The 18,454-nt window shown below is 40.8% G+C and overlaps 3 protein-coding genes across 8 annotated transcripts in view; 1 reads left to right on the top strand and 2 right to left on the bottom strand.

Moving 5' to 3' along the window:
- Positions 1 to 18,454, bottom strand: part of LOC120424948 (U1 small nuclear ribonucleoprotein C) — a 30,505-nt gene that overhangs the window by 826 nt on the left and 11,225 nt on the right. The window contains exons 3-4 of one of the 5 annotated variants that reach the window (XM_052706164.1): positions 17,865 to 17,914; positions 16,008 to 17,740 (exon numbers count right to left, since the gene is read on the bottom strand). The exons of the other annotated variants lie outside the window; for them this stretch is intronic. Coding sequence (XP_052562124.1) covers positions 17,724 to 17,740; positions 17,865 to 17,914 — 67 coding nt within the window. The 3' untranslated portion in view covers positions 16,008 to 17,723. Of the gene's footprint in view, positions 1 to 16,007; positions 17,741 to 17,864; positions 17,915 to 18,454 lie in introns of those variants that run through there. 5 annotated transcript variants of the gene reach the window in all.
- LOC120424946 (tryptophan--tRNA ligase, cytoplasmic) lies at positions 1,571 to 3,378 on the bottom strand. Its single transcript, XM_039589256.2, has 3 exons — positions 3,100 to 3,378; positions 2,785 to 3,013; positions 1,571 to 2,681 (listed from the first exon to the last, which is right to left on the bottom strand). Exons 1-3 carry the CDS (start codon positions 3,233 to 3,235, stop codon positions 1,796 to 1,798), a joined length of 1,251 nt encoding a protein of 416 aa, XP_039445190.1. The 5' UTR covers positions 3,236 to 3,378; the 3' UTR covers positions 1,571 to 1,795.
- Positions 14,269 to 16,323, top strand: LOC120424945 (pinin). 2 transcript variants are annotated; one of them, XM_039589254.2, is made up of 5 exons: positions 14,269 to 14,522; positions 14,582 to 14,704; positions 14,776 to 15,434; positions 15,496 to 15,765; positions 15,841 to 16,323. In XM_039589254.2, the coding sequence occupies exons 1-5, from the start codon at positions 14,500 to 14,502 to the stop codon at positions 16,038 to 16,040; spliced, it is 1,275 nt and encodes a 424-aa protein (XP_039445188.1). In that variant the 5' UTR covers positions 14,269 to 14,499; the 3' UTR covers positions 16,041 to 16,323. The 2 variants fall into 2 exon arrangements, with proteins under 2 accessions (XP_039445188.1, XP_039445189.1); XM_039589255.2 differs by having other exon boundaries at positions 14,270 to 14,522; positions 14,779 to 15,434.

The following is an 18,454-nucleotide window of genomic DNA, read 5'->3' as shown; positions in this document are numbered from 1 at the left end:
AATATTTACAATTTCGATTAATTCCAGCATGAGGAATTGTTGCTAGCAATGCAATTAACTGATTCTACTACCCCATAACCGCCAAAACGACGTAAACGTCACGAGTCATAAGTTTTAATGAAGTTTTTTCAAAACCTTTGTTTTCTCATAATATTTGGAAAGTACAAAATAAGGCTTAGGGTTAGTTTTAAGGCTCATATTATCAAAATGCTATTTTTCCAAGATCGGTAGTGTCCCTACCAATGACTTGCACCTAATAAAAAGTATGATTTAACGTTTGGTTATTTTTGTAGAATCTTGTTCAGGTGGGGCAAGTGTACCATATGTACCATATGCATGGAAAAAAATACGAATTACTGCAACAACATATTTTATTGGGAAATAAATACATAAAAGTACTTCAAAACTGATAATCAATTGTTAAAAAAAATTGTCCATACAAAATATAGTGATATTATGAAAATTTCCTTTTTTTATCTAAGTAATAATTTTTTTTCGTGACAACGATCAATTTTTTAGTAAAATACTGTTACTTAATCTAAAAATTAATGAAACGTTTCAAATACATTCTAATCTGCTAAATGCTAACAGTTCAATTGTTAGCAAATTAACATGTTGTTTCATGCATTGTTCCTCTTGCCCCAAGCATTGTGAGAAAATCTCATGTTTTTCATGAAATGTTATTAACAAATAACGTTTTTGAGCGAGCAAATAAAAATATCCAAAATATATGCCTTCTCGTTTGTAACCATAGTAGCCCATGTATTATGCTAAAAACGCTCATATACTAAGAATTTTGAAAATTCGTCACTTTTTGTTCACTAAAATGCCATTATCTCGGCTTTGCGTGGACATAAATTGAATGTTAAAAAAGCAAAATGATCTCCGTAAAATTTCCTATAAGCTGAATGCATTAGTTTTGCGAGATCAAAAATATATTCTGAAGCATTCGATTCAGAGCAGCATGTTCACATTATCGGATATATTCTTGGGTCGAGGAAATTTGCACAAAATCCACTCGGTACGAGAGCTTTGCATAATTGTAGGGTTGTCCTGCTTTCAGTTTGGAGGGCAAGACTCTCCTTTTTTGACTTGTACCTTAGGCAGTCTTCTTTTGGCTTTTGGTACCACTTAACACTTTTTTCACCAGTTCTCCTTCTCACCTCCAATCGGGGCGAGAGTCATCTCTTAATGTGGGAAATTGTAACAATCTTGTTGGCGCTGCCTTCTGACTACCAAAGAAGCTAGCCAAAAGAATCATCCCAACCGGTTGAGTTACAGATTAAAAACCGGAGTGAGAGTGGAAGTTACCGTTCCAACTTATTTGCAGTTTTGGGCGTTCGTGAAAGTTGGACGTGAATTTGGTGTTCCAGTGTTAATTAACTAGCTTAGAGGTAGCGACGTGCTTGAACAGCATTCCATAATTCAGCAATACTCGTAATGTTCTTTGGTTGTTAAAGCATTCAGCGAAGTCTGTAATTGAAGAAGGCAATCTCGATTGTTGCGTCAACTAAGCACACATATATTTTCAGAACATGGATTTTCTCATCATCAATTCAACCATTTCTCATATAAGCAGACAGGTTTACTTACTCGTTTTCTTAGCAATTATTAAGCATTTTGTTCTTTTTTCATCATCATAAATAACAAATAAATAAACACCGTGCTTGAAGAAAGTTAACGCTCAAGCAAGCATCAGCAATAAGAACACCACATCTAATTCATTAAAACTTGCATTTCTTTTCGAAGTACGTATGAAATACTAGTTGTTGCCTTCCCGCGCAGTTCCATGTCATTATTTGCCCTTCTTGACGCTACATTCATAGTTCAGCTTTCTCGGTGTCATAAATTGCTCCAGGATTTCGTCGGTCACGTCCTTCCGCTTGACCTGGTGGTCGGCCACGATCGGCTGCAGCGTTTCGATTGCAATCTTTTTAATTTCACCACTCAGCAGCTCTCCCTTGCTGTACGAAACGCGGATTTTCTCCAGCTCTTCGTCATCCTCCAGGAAGAAACGCAACAGCTGGAAGCTAACGTCGATCTCGGTATTGCCCCCGAACTGACGATGCTCCTCGAGGGTCGGCTTGCCACCGGAAAATGCATGCTTGTTGATCTTGTTCTTGATCTGTTTCGGCGTGTCCGTTAAAAATACTGCCGAGTTGGCATCACTGGCGGACATTTTCGTTTTCGCGCCCTGCAGGGCAGGAAAGAAACTCGAATGGATGAGCGCCGGCTTGGGGAATCCCAATCGGGGTGAGACGTCTCTCGTCATTCTAAAGTACGGATCTTGATCGATCGCACAAGGAATCAGCACCGGTAGTTTGTCACTCCCAAAGATAAACGGGAACGTCGTGGAAAAGGCAGGCGCCGCTTGGGCCGCTGGAAAGCCAATCTTTCCAATAACGTCCGAATCACCAAAGCCGAAAATTCCCTTCACCTGGTTGAAGGTAACGCACTTCTGGATGCGAATGATGTTCTGATAGAAGGCCGCACAACGGCCCATGTAATCCAGATTAGCGAAGATGAACGTTTTGTTCACGTCAAACCCGATAGCGATGATGTCCTTGGCGTTCTCCCGTGCCATCTTCATCGACTGCTCCACGGTTAGGTCCTTCCATAGCGTTTTTTCATCATCGGTCAGCTGAATCACGAGCGGCACATCGAACGCCTCCTGGAGCCATCTGAAAGAGGAAGCAGAAGTTTCATCATCATTTCTCTAATTATGCCCTTAATTGATAGCTAGACAATGTTCCCAAAACTGATAAGCATTCTGATATGACTCACTTGGTCACGATAAACGGCACCAAATGGCCCAAATGCATTGAGTCCGACGACGGACCGCGGCCCGTGTAGAGATAGAACTTTTTTCCAGCCTCGACCATGTTTAGTAGCGTGTGCAGATCCCGATGAGAGAAAAAGATGCCCCTCCGGATAAGCGGGTGAACCGGTTTTCCTGCCACTTTCTCCAACCTTTCCACCAGTGCATCGTCGATCCGCGAAGAGCCAAACCGTTCTGCAATAAAGGAACATAAACCGGAATTAATTTCGCTTTCACACACCTCTGTTACCACCCCCACAGCAAAAAGGTCAACAACTTACTGATCAATTTGTCATAGTCCACTCCGCTGTCGGATGTGCTGGTTACGGTCCACGGATCCACGACGTCGTCTTCGGGGGCGCCGTTGCTGTCCTCGACGGACAGTTTCTCAACTGATGGTTCCTGCTGATCTCCCATAGCTTCGCGGAACAAAAACACCAAGTGCCACACGTGCAACGCCGAGGTGGACAAAAAGTGGTCCTTTCACCGCGCTGGCTGAGATTATATCGCAAATAACACTGCTGCAATTTTCACTTGTACTCGCACCAGGGGTGCCAGGTTGCCAGATAAATCTGGCATTGCCAGATTTTTTGAGCGCCAATTAGAAAAAAATATTTTTTTATTTCTTCCTCACATTGTTTTATTGACGTATTTTGTTTATTTTGTGAAGCTATAATGTATAAAAAGTGAAAATACACAGTTTTTGAACAAAAAATTACTTATTACTTTGAGAAAAGTGGCTTGCCAGATTTTTCCCAGATTTTTTGCCAGATTTTTTACTATTCAGACCTGGTAACCCTGACTCGCACACCGCCGTGTCGTATGAAAAATAGGAAAAATACAACCAACTCACAACTCCGGTGACAGTGGACGTCAACACTGAACCGTTAATCGGATGTAACGAGAACGTTTTCATATTTAGACGAATCCAGTTTGAAATGGCAGATAGAGCCACCTATCGAGAAATTAAAAGTGAGAGTGTGTGCGTGCAACATGGAGTTAAACTTTTCGTAGTGCCATAGACCTATCTACGTGCGCATGTATTGCGTGTACGTACACGATGGATTTTTAGGTTAAAATTTGTGGTTGCCAGCAAAAACAAATGGTAAGCTAGTGTGCGTGAGATCTGGCTTAGATAACTCTATGGGAACCTTCACAGCAACTGCACAGATAGTTTAACTCTATGTTGCACACACTCTCACTTTTAATTTCTCGATGGTGTTAGAAATGACCAGGAGGATGCTAAAGGCCGCCATCTTGGGTGATTGAGATTGATAACGCGCGCAAACTGCGCACAGTGAAAACAAAAATATTTCTTTTATTAATACACTCAACCCCCGGTGGTTGGTCACTTTTTCGTTTGACACTTTTTTAGTTTGTACCCCGTTGGTTGGTCAAAGTCAAACTAAAAACTGTCACTTTTTACACGGCGCTTAAGCACACTATCAAAACAAAAGTTTGGTAGTGTGTGTGAACTCCGTGTAAAATGGGTGTCAAACTAAAACGTGACCCCGTTCGTTTGACAACAGTTGGTGTCAAACCATCGGGGTTTGAGTGTAATTCAATTTTTGTTATAAGAATTACTGTAGTAAAAGTCAAATTACACAGTAGTTAAGTTAAACGTTTCATGTGATAAAAGTAAAACTTTAAATGAGGTCATCGGCCCGATGTGTGCTTAATAATCCCTACTTTAGTAGTTTATTTTGCAAATAAATTCATAAAAATCACCTCACAAACATACACTAACTTTTAAACGTACATTGCGGTAAAATTGTACATAAAAACAAATATTTATTTTATTTTCATTTTATACCTGCAGTTTTTGTACTTTTTTTACACTGCGCAGTTGCTTTGTTTTGGTTCCGTAACGAACAGCTGAGGGCTTTTGTTAATTTGATTTGGTTAACCGCGGTGGATTTTCTTGAAATAATTCGAACTGTCAAGAATCCACCAAAACATCTACCACATTGATTACACAAAAAACTGTGGTAGAAAAGTATCCACCGGTAGATCATTTGGTGGATTTTTGACAGTTCGAATTATTTCAAGAAAATCCACCGCGGTTAACCAAATCAAATTAACAAAAGCCCTCTGTTCTTTTGTGCTGGAGCCGAAGTTGACATTTCCCTTTTGTTCTGGTGCCGAAGTTGACAGCTTGTGTTGACTACGGGCGAGCTGCCTGTAGTGAGATATAGATGTCGCCCCCCTGGAAATGACAGCTTCCATGTACACTCAAACCCCGATGGTTTGACACCAACTGTTGTCAAACGAACGAGGTCATTTTTTAGTTTGACACCCCTTCTACACTGAGCTTACACACACTACCAAACGTTTGTTTTGATAGTGTGCGTGAGCACCGTGTAAATCCGTAGTAGCAGTTCAATAGGGCGAATCTGCGTTCGTAAACAAGCAGTCTATCCCCCTCTTACTTGGGGAGCGTTCTTTTATTACCTAACGCAAAATTTGGGATTTTTGACCCCCCTCCCCTCCCTTCGTAACAAATCGTAACAGATGAGCGATCCCCTAACCCCCCCCCCCCCCCAGCCTGTAACGCGTAACACAAGGTCTTTTTGCATTTTTTTATGAATGTTAACTTGAAAAAAGGATACTTTTGACTTTGAGTGTATGTTTTAATATTTATCTGAAATCAAATGAAACCATATGCAAAAACAGCAAACTGAGAACACACAATAGCACGGACGTCCGTGGTACACTCAACCCCTGGTGGTTGGTCACTTTTTCGTTTGACACTTTTTTAGTTTGTACCCCGTTGGTTGGTCAAAGTCAAACTAAAAAGTGACAAACTGTCACTTTTTACACGGCGCTCACGCACACTATCAAAACAAACGTTTGGTAGTGTGTGTGTGAGCTCAGTGTAAAAGAGGTGTCAAACTAAAAGGTGACCCCGTTCGATTGACAACAGTTGGTGTCAAACCATCGGAATTTGAGTGTATTAGGTTTTCGCACCCGGGTCCGGTGGCGTAGTGGTTAGCGTGGTAGCCTCTCACCCCAGTATGGCCTGGGTTCAATCCCAGACGGACCCGGTGGCATTTTTCGAGACGAGATTTGCCTGACCACGCCTTCTATCGGATGGGGAAGTAAAACGTCGGTCCATTAGCGTAAAAGAGGTTTTGAGTGACTCACCACACATAACCTTCGGACGCCTAGAAATGAGTAGAAACTTGCAACAGAGCCTACAAAAGACCCGGGGGTCGTTAAAGTGGATTGCTTTGCTTTTTTTTTAGGTTTTCGCAATTCGCAATTTTCAGTGTAAGAACGGGCCTTGACCGATCTTATGCACTAGGTTCCCGACGAACACGCACTGCCCTTACACCTACATCTCACCCTTGCTCTGAGTCAGTACGAGCAACACGCTAGAACACGCTTTGAGTGTTCGTGCCAGGCATGCACACCTTCTTTTCTGGTTACGCATTTTAACTCGGCCGGGGGTGGTACATTTCGTAGGGTTTGATGTAAGTATAAGCGCCTAACCATTTATAGTGTGCCTATCAACTTTAATTAAAGCAAAAACTGTTTTATTTTTAGTTTGAATTCAAAAACTAATTGTTATTTACTGTTTATGGTTTTCTCCTGAAATCTTCCCTAATGTAAAGTCGTGTTTTTCTATTGCTATTTCTTTTGTCGCGGTGATTTGTTACAATTGTTTGGTCCTAAGCATGTTATCAAAGTTTTTCAAAAGTACAATAGTAATATAAATTGAGTAAGAGCTCGAACTTCACTTGTTTGAAGAAAAGGGTGAGGAAAGGAGAATCAATAGTAAGAGAATCATAATTGTATGTTAAAAAAGTGGAAGCTTGATGTAGTAGATGTAGAAATAGGCAATAGTTAATTAACTGAGATAACAAACAAGCTTAGATTATTGTAATGATAACTTATAGGGCAGATAAAAATTATTCAAATAAATAAAAAAAGAAGTAAATAAACAAAGAATAGGCAAATGATAAATAGACTTGATATTACTAAGACATTAGAGGAAGGTTTATTTTAAAGAAAAAAACACAATTTGTTAAAGCAGCATTATTTGAAAAAAATAGAGTGACAAGCTTTGAGAGAAACAAATCAAAATCAAATTATACTAAATAGGAGAATCAGTGAAGAAGAGAGAATCAGTAGAGCAAACTAAAAATAGGAGATAGGTGATAGCTGAGAATGAAGAGAAGAGAAACCCCGTTCTGCGATGTTTCAGGTACATCCACAGCAGTTGACTCAACATACTGCGAATCTATTACTACAATCACAAATTACTTCCCTTTTCCCACACTGTCACGCCCCTTTCTTTCAGCCGTCTCGATTCTGACCCGCGGTGGTCAAAGGTTTACGAGCCGTTTCCACAGGCCACCAGCTAGGTTACACTTTGTCATCATGATGACGAAACCCAGCCAACGTGGAGGTGAGAAAATAGGACACTTGCAAGGAACCAGAGCTGTACTGTTCTGATCAATTTGAATGATCTAACAGAACTACGGATGTAGTTAGTTGCGCTCCTTCCAGGATGTTCCTTACCTGGACGTCAACCGAAGAACACGCAACAAGATCAGTGCCATTGCATGCTCTTTTATTTATTTATGTATTTATCTTCGTCTTTAACAGACTGTTTCCTAACAGCTAATTAATTTCTTAAAACTATCTTTCGTCATATTTAAAACAAAACGGTCAGAAACTACATTAAACAAACGACAGCATACATCAAATGGTTGGTTGTGTCCATACACAGTATGGTGCACAGATAGACGGAACATAGACGGATTTCGACGAAGATTACGTGGTGGAACATAAAAGATCAGAAGTTGAGACAATTTTTGACAGTCCAGCCTTTTCGTCAAAAGATCGAAGATGAACAGCTGCTGCATCCTCTGTCTCCTCTTCAACAGCGTGTCCAGCCCCAACAGTCGACGGCGATCCTCGATTGATGTCTGCTCCGGCGGATTCCTCCACGGCAGCGTGCGTAATGCTAGCCGCACAAACGCGCGTTGCACCCTCTCCAACCTGGCGATGTGAACATTGTGATATGGCTCTTAGGTATCAATCCTTGGCCTGCATTTCAGTGTATTAGGTTTTCGCGAAAAAATGGATTTCCTCAAGATTTCTACAACAAAGCACAGAATATTTTTGGTTTTACTGAAAGAGCACACTATTTCAAATCAAACTGCATCAATAACTCAAAAGTGATGAGAATGCATATGGGTCATTCCATCTCAATCCATTTTTGTACCTCCCCAAAAAATCGACTTTTTGGCGATTTTTGAGCAAACCTCCTAGTTTCAAACAACGATAACTCAGGAACCATAAATCTTAGAGGGTTGGTCTTAGACTCAATTTTGAAGGAAATTGGACGTAGAATCCATTTCCGTGATCAAAATGTTGATTAATTTATTTTTTCTACCTGTATTGCGTAATTGAAAACTTTAAACGGCCGTATCTCAAAACACCCCAACTTATTTTTTTTATTTGACCTCACCATCGTGTTCCCCGGCCAATTTTACATAAGAATCACTTATCGACAAAAATGAATATGTTTCGTACCAGAGATATCGAATTTTAAAGTTTTGTGTTTCCGAGATTACCTACATCAGCATCATTCGCCGCATCTGCTAGAAGCACACAGGCAGGCTGATCAATAACTGCTACCTGGTGTTCTGGGAGATGATTAATTTAATTTATATTTTTATAATTTTACGCAAATATTTATTCAAATGGCTAATAGGGGAAATTCTCGTATGTTTGGCAGGTGAAGTCCTCGCTCCTAGTTTCGTCCAATTTGCTCATTGTCACTATTTAAACAACAAATTTTGCAAAACTTTTGATGGAAACTTGCTTGTTCACTTCTTATCCGAACAGTAGTTAGTACCAAATGCGATTCCTTGAAGCTGATACAGTTACAGGCCTATCAACTAGTAATCTACGAAAGTAAACTGTAACGACAGAGTTAATTGAAAGGCTAATTTATATTTGCTTTAAAAATCAGCTCGTTTTTTTATAACTGATTTTAATGTTAACCCATATTATCAAAACGATAACTCGTCCAGCTCAAACCTTTGTAGGGGTAAGAGGTGGGACCATCATCATCATAATGCACAAATTCACCGAAATATTTGAAAAGTATGCCAAAAATATAGAATGCAAAAACTGACAGCATTTTTGCATTTCACAGGTAAAAAAGTAGTAATCCAGCTGCGTGTAAAAAGCCTGGGTGTAAAATAAATATTGCATTATTTTATGCAATTTTATGTGATTTTACACCCTGAAATATGTAGCCCATCAGGAAAAAAAAACCTACTTGACCGAAATGTCAAGCTCATATATGCGTTTATCCTTTCAGCTTTTCAAAATGTTATGCTAAAAAATTTTCAAAATGTTATGCTAAAAATCAAAAGAACTGCTCATGTTTGAAAGAATGCAAAACCTCCCAAAAATTATAGACATAATATGCTTCAAAAACTAATAATGCATAAACTCACCGAAATATTTGAAAAGTATGTATGTATGTATGCCGGGAACCGTGGTGTAGGGGTAAGCGTGATTGCCTCTCACCCAGTCGGTCTGGGTTCGATCCCAGACGGTCCCGGTGGAATTTTTCGAGACGAGATTTGTCTGATCACGCCTTCCGTCGGACGGGGAAGTAAATGTTGGCCCCGGACTAACCTAAAAAGGTTAGGTCGTTAGCTCAGTCCAGGTGTAGGAGTCGTCTCCCTGGGTCCTGCTTCGGTGGAGTCGCTGGTAGGCAGTTGGACTCACAATCCAAAGGTCGTCAGTTCGAATCCCGGGGTGGATGGAAGCTAAGGTGTAAAAAGAGGTTTGCAATTGCCTCAACAATCAAGCCTTCGAACACCTAGTTTCGAGTAGGAATCTCGCAATCGAGAACGCCAAGGCAATGCTGTAGAGCGAATAATTTAGCGAATAATATAACAGGTAAAGGAATGGGTGTGGACGCGCAGTCCTGTTTTTTCGTGTTATTTTCCGTCTCTTTTGTGTCGCTGTTCGTGTGCATGGGGTGATTTGCTATTATAATTAAATAATGGCATCAGTGGTGCGGTGCCTGTGTGGACGCGCAGTCCTGTTTTTTCGTGTTATTTTCCGTCTCTTTTGTGTCGCTGTTCGTGTGCATGGGGTTATTGGCTATTATAATTAAATAATGGCATCAGTAGTGCGGTGCCTGTGTGGACGCGCAGTCCTGTTTTTTCGTGTTATTTTCCGTCTCTTTTGTGTCGCTGTTCGTGTGCATGGGGTGATTGGCTATTATAATTAAATAATGGCATCAGTAGTGCGGTGCCTGTGTGGACGCGCAGTCCTGTTTTTTCGTGTTATTTTCCGTCTCTTTTGTGTCGCTGTTCGAGTGCATGGGGTGATTGGCTATTATAATTAAATAACGGCATCAGTAGTGTGGTGCTTTTCGGGACGCGCAGTTCTGTTTTTTTACCTTCTTTTTTTTCATTGTTTTTTTCCACTCGCGTTCGTTGGCCGATGAGTTTTTTTTTTTGTGTTGTTCTCTATTTATAGTTTTCTATAAAAACGTACCTTTTTTTTGAGACTAGCAAGTCGTATTGCTGGATTAAGCCCTTTCTATATCATTTCAATAATCATTTCAATAAATGAAGCCCTTCTTACATCACCGTTGATCGGAAGGCACGCCGACGGAGAATTTCTGGAGAATCGCGGTCGAATTAATACTATATTTAAATCCCTAGATATCTATCTTTCCGCAGCCGGCTGCCTAAGATTTTTTAAATTTCAACCGATAAACAAATTGCTTATGGTCGCATCACCTACCACAGTGAATCCTGACCTCATACCCATCTTACTAACCCCTCAAAACTCATGTGATACTTTGTCGGAGACGCAGTCGATTTGGCGGTCCCATCACTCAAGTATCGGACTAACATTCCCATCCACTTCCCCGTGTCTTACCTCTGGTCGTGGCCGGCGTCGGTATTGATCAGCATGATAGGGACCTTTGAAAATTGCGAAGGGGTGATGATTGGTTCCTACTTTTCATCTGTGGTCCACGGACCAATGTTTGGGGGTCCTGGTCAATAACGAAGTAGCAGCTACGGGTAGACACCAATGCTATGCTATGCTATGCTAAACTTGCTTGTTCACTTCTTATTGAGCTATTTATCACTCGATTTCAGTTGAAAACGCTTTTAATCAGCTGTAATTGAATGCCAAAGCGCTGATATGCAACATTAGAGGAACGCTGGAATTAGATGCTGTTCCCCTACCTTGATCAATCTATTTTTGTGAAAGGAATATTTGTTGGGTTATTTTGAATGCACCGTTTTTTTTACGTGTTGCTAACCGTTTTAGAGGACCTCCGAGGCCATGACTAGGGCCTTTATCATGGGCGGTAGCAAAATAGTGAGGACAGCAGCCGTATTGTGTTCCAAGAATCCAAGAATGACAGAAGAAGAAAAAACACTGTTGTTCGGACGGCGTCTAAAGCATCGCAACTAAATTTGGGGGATTAGCCGCTTTGCAGCAGATCAAACTTTGTGATTTTCTTACATTTTTCAGTTTTCTACCTTTTCAGAAATCCTTTTTTTTTTACTCCTTGTGATCGTCCTTCACTAGAGTACAACGTATCAACAAATTTTATTCATTTTAATTTATATTTTTACTCAATAATGTATCGTGCACTTATTGTTCAGTGTTACTAACAAGATTAATTGCATTTTCCTGCTCGCTCCGTCGGAATCCAATTCTGCCCTTTACTGTGTGTTGTTATTGCTCTGCCCTATGGGATAGCACCGAAATTCACTTTATTCATTTTTTGAGCAGATAAACATTCGTGATTAAACTCCAGTTTCCTACAGTGTTATACAGTTAATTTTTACCCAATTTGATAAAGATTATTTATGATGAAATACTATTTCAATAAATGACCAGGTAGCAGTTATTGAACAGCCCGCCTGTGTGCTTCTAGCAGATGCGGCGAATGATGCTGATGTAGGTAATCTCGAAAACACAAAACTTTAAAATTCGATATCTCTGGAACGAAATATATTCATTTCTGTCGATAAGTGATTCTTATGTAGAATTGGCCGGGGAACACGATGGTGAGGTCAAATAAAAAAAAATAAGTTGGGGTGTTTTGAGATACGGCCGTTTAAAGTTTTCAATTGCGCAATACAGGTAGAAAAAATAAATTAATCAACATTTTGATCACGGAAATTGATTCTACGTCCAATTTCCTTCAAAATTGAGTCTAAGACCAACCCTCTAAGATTTATGGTTCCTGAGTTATCGTCGTTTGAAACTAGGAGGTTTGCTCAAAAATCGCCAAAAAGTCGATTTTTTGGGGAGATACAAAAATGGAGGGGGTGGTCCGATTTGGATGAAATTCGGGATTTTTGTTTTGATAGTATCAACAGCCCTGCCAAATTTGAGCAGGATCGGAGAGGGTAATTTTCAAATGCTGTTCCGCTTCAGATGGAATGACCCATATGGGACATTTATTTAAACAGGGCTCTAGAGCGGATTCGTTAATTTGAATTTCACTACTTCGAATGTCGGGTCTGGTGGTCTAGTGGTTAGCGTTATAGCATAGACTAGTAATAAATAATTAGTCTATGGTGGTAGCCACTCGCCCCTTTAAGGCCTGGGTTCAATCCCAGACGGACCCGGTGGCATTTTTCATAAAATCATCATTTCAAGCCTAATTTTAATACCCAATAGGGTCGTCAAGCCCTATGTAAATGTTTATGTACAAAGGTAAAAAAAAAAACACTACACTCAAACCCCGATGGTTTGACACCAACTGTTGTCAAACGAACGGGGTCACGTTTTAGTTTGACACCCATTTTACACGGAGTTCACACACACTACCAAACGTTTGTTTTGATAGTGTGCGTGAGCGCCGTGTAAAAAGTGACAATAAACACATTTGATTTAGACCAAAAATTCTTTCAGTGGCTTCAAAAAGGCAACAACCGGCACATGCTGATTCATTTTGGTGCAGAAATTCGTTAAACTGAATTCAATACAGAGCATTTTAGAGTGATGATCAATTTTCTTCGAAAATGATCAACGGCTTCACCTTAATGTAAAAATATAAATTAACAAGACAACATTTTTTCGATGGATCAACTATGATCCCCTTGGCACGAGCTGTCAAATAGGCCTTTTTCGGTCAAAGAGGGCTGCGAAGTTAATATTTTTAAATTGATTTAAAAATGGGACCATCCATAAACCAAGTGGACACTTTAGGGGGGGGGGGGTGAGGCGATTGTCCACGCTCCATACAAAAGTTTTTTTTGTATGGACAATTGTCCACGAGGGGGGAGGGGGGGGTTTAGGGTTTTCCAAAAAAGTGTCCACGTGGTTTGTGAATGGTCCCAATCTTTTGCGGTCGTACAAAGTGTCACTGTATTCAGAAAAATAAGCTTTTTCGTTGTTAACAATATTACCCAACATTATTATAATCTCCCAGCCCCAAGAAATCCTTTCCATGTCCTGTTTTCTGCTTTGCTGTTAGTAAAGCTGTTTCTTACCCCCTTCCTATGGCTCGGCTGGGTTTATATCCAGGTTTTTAAGCGAAGATGGCGTTCGAATGTTGAACGTCCGAAATGTCAAAATCGCGCAGTAGCACCAACATTAGAAAAAAATGCTTCTGTCATGCCATGGCACACTTTTTTCGTAATGTTGGTACCACTGCGTGATTTTGACATTTCGGGCGTTCACCATTCGAACGCCATTTTCGCTTAAAAAGCTGGATATAATAAACAAGCTCTTCCCGGCAAACTTCGTCCTGCCCTTTTTGGTTTCCTGACGTTTCTTGCTTGCTGGTTCAGCCTCCTGTGATCAAAATTTAATATTACGTAACTTTTCCCATAGAATCTGCAGATTTTCCGGAATCGGTTCCAGAGGGTTGAAAGTTGAAATTTGTTGGCGTAAGAACCTTCCTTGATCTTATACGAACCCAACGCAACAAAGAGCACCTCGATCCGACGTTCCGTGTTGAATTGATTCGCGTTCGAACAAAACTATTAATTAATTAAATAGAAATTTGCTTTTGGGAACGAAAAAAACAGAATCGCCACTTTCTGAATGTTATGCAAAATTCCCTGCTTTTGAAGGTACTCAAATGTGGGTCTTGTTTCCTTTAAATGGGAGCGTTCTTTTATTACGCAGTTAGGGGGGGGGGGGTGTCGGTGTCTGTTACGAAATGTTACGAAAATTGGGGGAGCGGGGGTGTGCTGAAAAATTCTGTTACGTAACGCAAAATTTTCATATAAGCACTCATAAAAATTTTCAAAAAGACCTTGCGTTACGCGTTACAGGGGGGGGGAGGGGGGTCAAAAATCCCAAATTTTGCGTTACGTAATAAAATAACGCTCCAAAACGTCTACTTCGAGTACAAATTTGAACCAAACATTTTTACCAGTGTCTGTCACTGTCAAAAAGACGTCAAAGCGAAGAAACGCCAGCCACAAAGAAGAAACCAAACATTGTCGAAAAAAGGAGAGAAAAAAACGCACCGCAGCAGGGTTCGCTTAATTTTCTTCCACAAAAGTTTAAAAACTCTCGGTTCGCCTAAAAAGTGGACCCTCTGAAATCGCGTGACTGAAACTGTGTGATTTTAGCTGCGAGACGTTGTAACCCCCGAGAGGGAGAATCTAGTTTTGCTCTTCCACAGTCACCGCCACCGCAGAAGCAGCAACACGATGGCTACCGACATTATTAAAGGGTAAATTGGTGCTCCGGGGGAGGAAGGTGGGTCCATTTAATACTGTGCGTTTGTTTTAGGTATTCTCATTTGCAGCAGGAACTGAACCGTGCCCGGGATAATCTGAAGGGGCTCAATGAAAACATCCGGAAAATAATCGGACGCGATCCTTCCACGACGGAGCAGTACACCGGAGGAAACAGGTTGGTGAACACTGGGAAGGGGGATTGCGTGTGGTTGGAACGATGATTGATGATGGTTTAATACTTTTCAGTAGCTTCGGGACGTACTCCCGGAACGAGCCCAAAAAGCGTGGCTTTGAATCGACAAGAAGACCAGGCGATCAGCAGGACCGGAGATTTTCGGACGGTGGAGGAGCTCCGAATGCTGCGAAACGACGCGCCGTAGGGGAAACCATATCGGTGTTTAGTCGGCTTTCGGGGCCACCGAGTCGCGATGTGGAGTACGAGAAACCTAGGATCCATTCAAGAGTTATCAAGGAACAACCCACCCGGCAGGAGATTGTGGCCGCCCAGGGCAGTGACGAGAAATCGCGGGCCCGTAATCGACGAATCTTCGGTTCCCTGCTGGGAACGCTACAGAAATTTACCCAAGAAGAGTCTAAACTCAAGTCCAAGGAGGAGAAGAAAGCTCAGATTGAGAAAAAACTGGAAGAGCAGCAAAAAGTCGAGCGGGAAAACATGCGCAAGGAGAAGCAGTGCCTGTTTACTGACCGGAAGCGGCAACAGCTGGAAATTCGTGCCATCGAGACGAAAATGACCAAGATGAAGGATCTGGAGGCTTGGGAAGAGACCAAAAAGCCGCTGGCAAACTTTATCAAAACCAAAACCAGTCCCCACATTTACTTCCTTCCGAAGAAGATGGACACAAAGATGGAGAAGAAACTCAAGGAAAGCCAGGAGGAACACAAGAGTAAGTGAAGAGTAACTTTAGAGGTGGATCACGGCTCACTTTTTTCCTTCAACCGTTCCAGAAATGATGGACACCAAGCGGCAGGAAGTGCTGGAAAGTATCGCCAGCGTGGAAGCCCGCTTCAAGGCAGACATCCGCAACCTGGAGGAAAATGCGAACCGAAACAAGTCGGAAACTGGTGCGGTTACTGCCAACCCACCAAGCACCAAGCACGACCGTACGGCTGTCGATGAGGAGGAGGACGATGACCACGACGATCACCAGCTGGAAGGGCCGGCGCTGCCGTCGACCGGTTTCAAAATTACCATCCAGAACCATGACGTGGCTCAGGGTGAGAGGCAGATTCAAAGCTAAACATTTTCTTATAGTTCTAAACGATCGATCTTCTCCTCTCTCCATCCAACAGTAAAATCCGAAGGATCCCCCAAAGTTGTGCGCCTGGTCGATGGCCCTATCCCGGCAAACCCAAAGTCGGGACTCGGGACTTCCGGTGACGGGGACGGCCGCGTGGGCGGATCCGATAGTGCTTCCTCCTCTTCCTACCTGAACCAGGGAGAAAATTTTCAAATCACGTTCAAAACAGATCGCGACGGTGACTCCGAGTGATCGGGAATCAAGTGCAACAAGCTACTGCAAGGTACAACAACACCAACAAAATAAATTATTGACCCTGCGGCGAGGAGAAGCAAAAATCAAGTCTCAAAAAGTACCCCAGTACAACACGATGCAGCAAACAACTGCACTTGCTGATGCGGTGTTTTTTATTTTTTTTTTTGTGGAAAAAAATAATGTTTGAAACTCCGATTTATCGTATCGATGTACTCAACTAAACAATTCAGTTCATTTCAACAAAAGTAATATTGCATTCAAATAAAGACTAGTAATAATTTATTGTGTTTTGAATTGTGTCAAATTGCACCCGATTTTGTCTTAACATCACAATTATATGTACAATTTTCTTCACCGCGTGTCGAAAGTAAAAAATGCTTAGTACGGAGTTCGGAAGGAAAGAAGTCATGTCAAGCCTTAGTTGTTGTTAGGCCACTATGGCAAACAAACTCGCACATTTTCGCGTTTGACAGTTTGCCAAACTCGCAAACAAGACAAAATGTATGCAAGCTGACGTTTCTGCAAACAAATGTTGGCGAACAAACAACGCAGTCAAAATGTGCGAGTTTGTTTGTTTGTTTGCCGTAGTCTAATACCTCCTTAAAGATGTTTATGCACTTTGGAAGGAACCGGTCAAGAAACAAATCAAATGGACAGCAGCAGCGGCGAGAGCAAGCCAGAGAGGGTGAAGAAATGCCCCGAGAAATCGCTCCCTCTCCTTTGTACTGCTGTACGTAAAGCTGTTTCTTGATCCATTTTCTTCCGAACTCCGTACTAGCCTTAAGTCATTCCAAACAACACACCAAACCAAGCCTGCTCCGGTGGAGTTGCTGGTCGGCGGTTGTTACCATCACGAGTTATCACGATTTTACGAAAAAAAAAATGTTTTTGAAAAAGCATGGTGTTCCCAACGAATAATTGGGTACTAAAGCCCTATGTAAATTTTTATGTACAACGGTAAAAAGCACGATTAAAAACCATTTCTGATCACTTTTTTTTTCATTTTAATGCGATTTTTTTTTTTACAAGACAACATTTTTTCGATGGATCAACTATGGTCCCCTTGGAACGAGCTGTCAAGTAGGAGCTTTTCTGTCAAGAAGGACCGTGAGGTTAATTTTTCAAAATTGATTTAAAAATCCATTTTAAACTCTATGTGGTCGTACAAAGGGTCATTGTACTCAGAAAAATAAGCTTTATCGCTGTAAACAATAATATCAGCAATCTAAGCTACATTTTAGGACCCAATTGACTACACGCAGAAAAATCCGATTGTAAACCTAGCAAAATGTTGGGTGTACTCCACAAACATGATAGTCATCTCAGGGCCTGCAAACATGTTTGTCCAAATCAAACCAACAATTTTTGTCGATCCAACAAACATGTTTGTTATGGCCCAAAATGACATTTTCAATCTATCAACTATCATGAGGGATGGTTCAACAAACATGTTTATCGAATGAATAAACTATTTTATTAAACTGATAATCTGGTTTAACACGTTTTTCTTCTTCTTGTCTTATTCTTTATTTTAAAGACAGTCTTGTTTGTTTATGTTCTATTTATTTATTTTTTGCACAGTAAGCATTTTACTTTAAAATTTAACTAAAATAATCACTCAATATTCCACTAATAACACTGTTGTCCAGCAACTGCAGCCAAGAAAATCCTCCACTGACGTCATGGTGTCACGTCATCTAATGTGGGAAAAATAATGAAAAAATATGCAAACATTTTAGAACAAACATCCTTGAGCATAGTTCAATGTGGCATTATTTGATCAAAGTAACATTTTGTTAAAATAAAAAAAAGACCTCTAACCTGATAACAGCAGGAAACCAGGAACCTTCGCCGGAACTGGACCAGTAATCCTATATTTGATTCGCGACAATCACAAATTGGTTAAACAAGAAAAACACATTATTATCAATATTTAATGCTGAAGATAATAAATACTTACTACCTTGCCACATTCTTCGGCATTATTTTTTTAAAGCCCTACAAAGAAAACATTTCGCGTCCTTTTTCACTTCGGCCATCTTTATAATTCAGTGAGGGTGAAAAATATACACTCAAAATTTTCAGTACACGTTGAGAAAAATCAAAACAAAGGCAACAAACATGTTTGCCAAACTGACAAAATGTTTGTGGAATCAATAATATGCGATTGTTAAATTTATTAAATTGGTTTGTTGCTTTCATAAACCCAGATATGTGTTTCTAACAAACAGTTTTGTTGATTCAAACTAACATAATTTCCGTGCGTGTAAAATCCGAAACTCGGAGCGTATTGTGTTATATTCCCACGCTTATTCATAAGCGGTAAACGCACTTCGGAAGGAATCGGTCAAGAAAAATTTCAAATGGGCAACAGCGGCAGAGTAAGCAAGCCAGAGAGGGTGAAGAAAAGC

This window comes from Culex pipiens, chromosome 1, assembly GCF_016801865.2.
Source record: "Culex pipiens pallens isolate TS chromosome 1, TS_CPP_V2, whole genome shotgun sequence".
Lineage (NCBI taxonomy): Eukaryota > Metazoa > Arthropoda > Insecta > Diptera > Culicidae > Culex > Culex pipiens.
The sequence above is the reverse complement of the archived record's forward strand: the minus strand, read 5'-3'. Positions and strand labels throughout refer to the sequence as shown.